Consider the following 7,620-nt stretch of genomic DNA (forward strand, 5'->3'; position numbering starts at 1 on the left):
TTAAATTATAATTAATTTTAATTATTTAATTTAGTACAGAAAGGGCCAGAGTGAGGTCTTTTGGAGTGTGTAGGACATTCTATGACGCTGTAGTTGCTTCGGCAGTGTTTTACACAGTTGTCCGTTGGGCTGGTGGATGTCCTCAGAGGGACAGGAACTGTCTTGACAGGCTGGCGCAGAGGGTTTGTTCTGTCCTAGACCAGGCATGGGCAAACTAAGGCCTGGGGGCCGGATGCGGCCCGTTCAGCTTTTAAATCCGGCCCGCCAAACTTTATTCTATAATTATCATTATCATCATACTTCTGCCTTTTCCCTGCAATACCCACGTTTCCCCAATAGATGGTGTAGAAAATGATAAAAGCACTTTAGCATTTTAGTCCTTATGCATGACTTTTACATGTCATTTATGTCAATTATTCTGCAGTTGCAAAGGCTGACCACTGTATGGCAATGTTGGGTGATTCTCAGGCGTCCACTCTAGAGGCTTATATGCAACACTGCCATCAAAAACCTATTCTTATCATAGAAAATGACATTTTAATAGCTGTCCACTGTAGTGACTGTCATGCATGAAAGGGTTAAAGACACCCTCTGTGTTAGTAAAACAGTCTTGGAGTTGTAGAAGTGTGTTTTTGGGCCATGTGGTGGTCTTGGTCAGATATATAATGCTTCTGATTTGGGTGTATGCATGGGTGAGGAGTAGAGAGAGGTAATCTGACTGGCCTCAATGTGAAAGTAGTATGGATCTTTATGCCTGCTCAACGTTGGTGTAAACATGGTTTAACCCTTTCATGCATGACGGTCACTACAGTGGACAGCTATGAAAATGTCATTTTCTATGATAAGAATAGGTTTTGATGGCAGTGTTGCATATAAGCCTCTACAGTGGACGCCTGAGAATCACCCAACATTGCCATACAGTGGTCAGCCTTTGCAACTGCAGAATAATTGTGTTAACATTCAAAAAGAAAATTTGGTGTATAAAAACAGAACCAAATCAGTTCTTATTTTTATGTCTAAAAACACTTAGTAACATTTTTTTAACTCAGTATATCATGGGTCATGCATTAAAGGGTTAATATGTTTCTCTTTCTGGTCGGACACAATATGTTGGGAAGGTTTAGGCAGGACAGACTTCAGCTTTTCCTTGTTAAAGTCACCTGCAATAATGTAAAGGTCTTCAGGGTCGGGGTTTGTGTCTGATAAATGCAATAGAGCTATGCTAATGTTAGCATTTTTAAGTTCGGTTAAGAGTGTTTATGGATGGTGATATTGTCTCCGGCCTAGTTGTTGTGCACATTGATGCATTGACCACTACTTTGGACTATAAGTCACACTTTTATGAATTCCTCGGCCTTGATTGTGACTTGTACTGCAGAGCAACACATATCATTTTTTTCTTCTACATTATGCGATAATAAGCAACTTTTGCAAGATTTTCCTCATGATACGAGGAAACATCAAGTTATGAGTGCTCAACCGAGCTCCATTTTTTCACTCTCTCTATCTTTCCCTTTCCCTCTCTATATCCTCTAAATCGAGTCCTATCTCCCAGTCCTTCTCCTACCTTAGTGGCCGGACACTGTCGTGCTGCCTCACTCACTGTCCCTCAATGGGTTATTTTACCCATTTTTATAACAATAAAATAAAAAATGTTTTCTTGCTTTTTTTAATCAATATATTTGTTTATATTTATGTTTTTGATGTTTAGATGGGGGGGGGTTCAATTACTTAATTAATAGTATATTTCTGGGCGACTGGAACCAATGCATTGGTTTTTAATTATTTTCAATGGGGAAAATGCATTTGCATTTTGTATGACTTCTTTCTGCTTTTCATTCTTCCAATATAAATCTCTTGCAGCACAGACGGTCCTGTGGGACAATCACTGTGGAAAAAACAGGACTTTTGGTCATTGGGTAGAAGACCTGCCATCCCCTTAAGCCTTGTTCACAGAGTATAAAAGTGGCGCTCAGCTTCAGGTTGGACACAGCAGTAGAAGGAGGAACAGGCATGTCTCCGAAATGTGGACCAACAACACCTTGAACCCTCCATACTTTCAGTTTACTATGTTTGCAGACTTTGGGACTTCACTCAGATCCATCTGCTTCTGTCTCTGTCTGCTTATCTATTTGATTATCATTGTTGCTAATTCTGCTATTGCCATGATTGTGATTTCCCAGAAGTCTCTGCATCGACCCATGTACATCTTTCTCTGCTGTCTCTCGCTGAACTCTCTTTATGGCTCAGCCGCCTTCTTTCCCCGTTTCCTCAATGATGTCCTGTCTGACGCTCACCTTATCTCACGTGCTTCTTGTTTCGCTCAGATGTACGTTATTCACAGCTGCAAAGGACAGGAAATTAACATCCTTACTATCATGGCTTATGATCGATATGTGGCTGTTTTCCAACCGCTCCGATATAACAGTAAAATGTCTCTGTCGGTTGTCAGATACCTCCTTCTTGCAGCTGTTCTCCACCCGGTCTTTGTCTTCGGTTTTATTTTCTACCTCACAGCAAAGTTGCCACTGTGTGAAAACAAACTGAAAAAGATGTACTGTACCATCTGGAGTGTCGTGGAACTCTCCTGCGTGGACACCAGAACCCTGGAAAACATCAGCCAGTTGCTTGTGGCCCTATTCATTTTCCTTCCTCTGGGTTTTGTTCTGTACACTTACCTGCGTATCCTGCTGGTGTGTCGCAGCCGCTCGTCTGACTTCAAGAAGAAAACACTGCAAACCTGCATCCCGCACATCGTCACTTTTGTTAATTATTGCACCGCGGTCTTCTGTGAGGTTACGTTGAGTCTATTTACCATTGAAAAAGCAAACATGTTTGTGGTAGCAGTTCTATCGCTTGAGTTTCTCCTCATCCCACCGGTCAGCAACCCCCTGGTCTATGGCCTGAATCTGCCACAAATCAGAGCTGTGATTGTTAGACGGGTCAAGCTCTTCAAAATTTGTTTCAAACCGAACCGGACTCAAATAGATTCCACAATGACATCATCATTTTAAAACATTGAAGCAACTATTGTGTGTTTTGCTATTGAAATGCTGGTAAAATTGTGGCAATAATTTATATGTTTTTACTATTTCGGACGAACTGAATATTTGTGGCATTTGTGACTTAAAATTATTTTTTGTAAGACTTTGATTTTTGTATTAATAATATTGTTGAGAGTTTTAGGTAAAACAAGGATTTTTTTTTAGAAGATGGCTTCTGTGAAGATAGCTTTTCTTTATCTCTTGTTATAATTTTTTTATTTAATTTTGTTTAAATATGAACTGTTAAATTTGACTTTTACTTAAGTATTTCAGTAACCATTACATTTATGATTTTTCTTTTTGTATTATACTTGTAGCTAACGGTTAAATTGCCAACCGAATTTATGATTGGAACAATAGTGCAACCTGCTGGCGGATTATAGAAAGACAGCATATTCAGCTTTTTCATACGTTCAAAATAATGTCAATGTGTAGTCTCTTTTTAATAATAATAATAATAATAATAATAATAATAATAATAATAATAATAATAATAATAATAATAATAATAATAATAATAATAATAATAATAATAATAATAATAATAATAATAATAATAATAATAATAATAATAATAATAATAATAATAATAATAATAATAATAATGTACACATATCAATACTACATAAAATCAATATAATAACATCATGCTAATAAATATAAAATAGGGTAATTATATATATATTTAATTGTATCGCTATGGTTTGTCTCTTTTAAAGTATCAATGTTTTGTCACTGAATTAGTTCAAAATAGTTTTCTTTCACTGTTTGAACTGGTATCGCTCAGAAAAAAAAATCGTCTATATACATACATATAATGATTTAGAAGTTTCAAAATAAAGCTTTTACATAAACCAAAAAATGTTTCCTTCCATTTAAATTGAACTGTTCTGTGATAATTACATTTTTTGTTATATTTTAACCATTTTAACTCCTACACATATAAAGATCAACTAGTAAAAAAAAAAAATTTTGTCTGGAGTTACGGGAAAGGGAATGCATGAATGTCTCCGTTGTGGAACGAATAAAGGACTTCTTAAATTAACAATAGTCAGACTTTTATTGTGAAAAGTACAGGCCTTTGGTTCTGTTTTGGTAAAAAAATGAACCAATATGGAATGGATGCTGATACAAAGAACACAATCACAACGGCTTCAAAACTTTATTCACTTCCAGTAAATGGCTCAGACTCTGACACTGACTATGATGTCATCATCATGCGCCTGAGGTCACTGTGCGGCAGTCAGCAGAAAGCTGAGGTCACTTCCTGGGGAGTATTCAACAGATGGTTGACCTCTAAAATATGAAAACATTCTTTTAGAGCAAGGTAAGTCAGCTGACCCTCGAACACATGCACATAACTTCAATTTTGTGCAAAGACACACATACATGAAACAGATGTAAAGACAGACACTGAGAAAAAGACAAAGACAAGACAGGGAGGCAGAGACATAGACAGGGGATGTAGCCAAAGCCAGAAATGGAAATAGAAAATGGAGACAAACACAAAAATGGAGGCATAGATGTCAGTGTAGAGACGTTGAAGAGACAACGATAGAGACAGACATGTACATTGAGACAGAGATGAACATGTAGACGGAGACGACAAAATTACCTCATGAAGAGTCTGGCCTTGGTTGTTCCTAGCAGTGTGGCCTTGTCTCCTTCCACCAGCAACATGCAACCTTCTCGCAGACCCTTAAATCACCAACAGAAGAAGTGAGAATCAAGAGGGACACACGGGTACACTGTCAAACATCATCAACATTGACTGGGTTCCCACTCTTTTCTAGTAAGAATTCTCCATGACATTTTCAGCTGCTACAACTTTTCATGTCAATTTTTAGTTGACATTTAAGACAACCTGAATTCATGTGACGAGGTATTTTCTGAAAGAAAAAGAAAGTAAAACTTTCTAAAGCCCTCTGAGACTGCACCTATATAGTTTTAGCCTTGATAACAAAAACTTACTCACTGAGATTTTTTGCAGTGCCTACAGTGCCCAATAAAAAACGTTTTGTAAAAAAATCTAAATACATTATGTATAAATGTTAAAAAAAAGGAAATAAATTAAAAATGTAAAAGTTCCTACTATTCCCATTTTTATTTTATTTTTTGCCACTGAAAGTGTTGACAAGTGCCAATAAGTGGTAATGTCACACGTTTTGTTCTTTTAGCGCTAGCTACAGACTGCAGTAGCCTATGTGATCCTGGCTGATGAAACCTTAACTCAAAAGTACTTAGCAGCATGATCATTCGATGCTGAGGGATGCTACATTTGGAACTGATTAGACGTTATCTATATATATTTATAATTCACTTTCTGTGAATTTCTCAACAGCTGAGTGCAGTTCCTACCTATTTGTTATGTTTTCAACAGAGCCTGAGAGAAAAACACTAATCGACCACACAGTATAGATCACGGACCAATGCTCAATCAATAATCTTCTTGATGCTAATTCATCAATTCGATCTGAAAAATCACTAAATGTTGTGCCAAGGTCATATGAAAAACGGAGAGCTGCACTGAGGCAACACACACAAGCAGAGAAGCCATGTGCTTTAATAATCTATCCATTATCTATTGTGTGTTCCTTTGCAGGACTGCAAGGGGCGCTAGAACCAATCCAAGCTATCTGCCTCTCTATATGAGGCCTATTGAAAGCTAACTTACACTGGGCCTCATATAGAGACAAACGAGTGAGACCAAGTCATTGCTTTGCAAGTCTCAAGTCTTTGCACTCAAGTCCGAATCATGTCCCAAGTCAAAATAGGCAAAGTCCGAGTCCAATCCAAGTCAAGACTGAAAAGTGTCAAGTCAAGTCCCAAGTCCTGCCGTTTCTGTTTTCGAGTCCTTTCGAGTCCTTCCACTCACTGCCACTCGTTTTTTTTGTTGACCATCTCGTAGTTTTTAAATCCCAACAACACGATCTTTGCTATCATTTTCTCTAACCCGCGCATTGTTCGACAGCTACTTTCTCATTGGTTGTGCCGCAGTTTGATTGGCTCGATATTATCGCGTCGAAACAACGTGGGTCTAATTTGATTGGATGTTGTGCCGCATGTATACATGTGTACATACAGTATCTTTGCTATATATCAGTGGCTGTTGTGAGCGTGTTGAGTGAGTGTAGGTGTTGTGTTGTACAAAACAATAGTGTTGACTTACCAGCACACAGGGTGTCCCCGGTTCTTCGTGGAACTGTGTAATTCTCTGTTCTCTGGTCTCCTGTTGACAGAACCAGAACCACTAAAATCAGGTTTGGACCTTGGACTGCCTGTGATTCAGTTAATCTGGTCGGATCTGTACTCTGTCCCCAAGGAAGATAAGGTTGTCTTATCTTTGGCTGTACTTGAAAACCTATCCCTAGACTGGGATGAACCAGTTGCAGCTGCAACAGGGTGTGTAAAGGTTGAAGGTGTCGTATGATCAAACATCACATTGTGATCATTAATTGACATTTGCCCCAACTTCCAATGTTCCAATGTTCTTCCTTTGAATGTTCTCCTTATGAAATCTTTCAGCATATATTAGGGGCAGAATCTATATTTTTCAAAAGGTACAAAGCCTCTTCTTTAGCTCCCTATCTTGCATTTCTTTTAAAGAACATATTTTAAAAAAATAGGTTCTTTTAAAATAGTTTTGCAGAGAAAAAAAATCAGATGGAACTAAATCAGGTATATATATATAAGGAGGTGCATTGACGCTAGAAGGTGAAGAGTCTCCAAACAGTTTTTCATTCAAGATTGGTTATAAATTTGATGTTGCGCTAACTACATTTTTTCAATTTTAGTTGAAAGACAGGTTAAAATGTAATGTAACACGCAAAGGTTTGACAGTACGGAGCCCCTAAAGGGACATGGGGGGGGGGGGGGGGAAGAAACGTATCTCGCACGAGATCTAAGACTTTTTGCCACACATACATACAGCGTAATACATTAAAAAAAAAAAAACAATCATGTACAGTACGTACGGTTGGGAAACCTAAGATACCGTCATGTCATGCGTGACATATGTACTGTATATATGGTGAGCATTTAATTAATGTAGAGTACCTCATTTAGACACAGGAGGGCACTGTTGTTGTTGTTGTTCTACTGTTGATAACAGTGTAGGGAGGTTCGTGAAGGGTAAATACGTAATACGTAAATACGTAAATATGAGCACGAGATACGTTTCTCTTTTTTTTTTCTTCCCCATGTCCCTTTTGGGCGGGGGGGGACAACTCCTTTTTCTTGGGGGCCTACCAGTCCATAGGTCATTTGGTACTTCAGTCATATCCGTTTACTTTCTATATTCAAAGATAATTTGTCAAGATTTTAAAATATTTCATTCAGACTCTGATACAAGCAGAATAGAGTCTAAAGGATGTTTAATTTTGAAAATGTAATGATCCTCCAATGCTCAGCTCCTTGGTACTGGTCTGTAGTAACAGGTACTGGTTGACCAGTCCTTGGAACAAAAAAGGTTGGGGACCACTGGTATAGATGTAAACCGCTGGTATAAATGTAACACATGTTTCTGTAATTGATTATTATTACAAATAGTGTTCATTTGCTGTGTAATAAAAAAAAA

The 7,620-nt window shown here is 37.8% G+C and overlaps 3 protein-coding genes across 3 annotated transcripts in view; 2 read left to right on the plus strand and 1 right to left on the minus strand.

Annotated features, from left to right (window-relative positions):
* The first annotated feature begins 1,692 nt into the window (after nt 1–1,692).
* On the plus strand, nt 1,693–3,397 carry LOC103391544 (olfactory receptor 10J5-like). Its single transcript, XM_008327838.2, has one exon. The coding sequence runs from the start codon at nt 2,025–2,027 to the stop codon at nt 3,012–3,014; it is 990 nt and encodes a 329-aa protein (XP_008326060.1). The 5' UTR covers nt 1,693–2,024; the 3' UTR covers nt 3,015–3,397.
* Nucleotides 3,398–4,192: 795 nt separating this feature from the next.
* LOC103391512 (alpha-aspartyl dipeptidase) overlaps nt 4,193–7,620 on the minus strand; it is a 5,966-nt gene continuing 2,538 nt past the window's right edge. The window contains exons 6-8 of the mRNA XM_008327796.3: nt 6,214–6,273; nt 4,660–4,742; nt 4,193–4,340 (exon numbers count right to left, since the gene is read on the minus strand). Coding sequence (XP_008326018.1) covers nt 4,274–4,340; nt 4,660–4,742; nt 6,214–6,273 — 210 coding nt within the window. The 3' untranslated portion in view covers nt 4,193–4,273. The remainder of the gene's footprint in view (nt 4,341–4,659; nt 4,743–6,213; nt 6,274–7,620) is intronic.
* The window catches only part of LOC103391513 (TGF-beta receptor type-2-like), a 16,755-nt gene continuing 13,406 nt past the window's right edge, over nt 4,272–7,620 (plus strand). The window contains exon 1 of the mRNA XM_025063944.1: nt 4,272–4,371. The gene's annotated coding sequence lies outside the window, so the exon portion shown is untranslated. The remainder of the gene's footprint in view (nt 4,372–7,620) is intronic.

This window comes from Cynoglossus semilaevis, chromosome 16, assembly GCF_000523025.1.
Source record: "Cynoglossus semilaevis isolate Cse_v1.0 chromosome 16, Cse_v1.0, whole genome shotgun sequence".
NCBI classification, from domain to species: Eukaryota; Metazoa; Chordata; class Actinopteri; order Pleuronectiformes; family Cynoglossidae; genus Cynoglossus; species Cynoglossus semilaevis.

Bases quoted from the DNA above. Each gene is read 5' to 3' on its own strand.
- LOC103391544 (XM_008327838.2), top strand. From the start codon at position 2,025: ATGTGGACCAACAACACCTTGAACCCTCCATACTTTCAGTTTACTATG.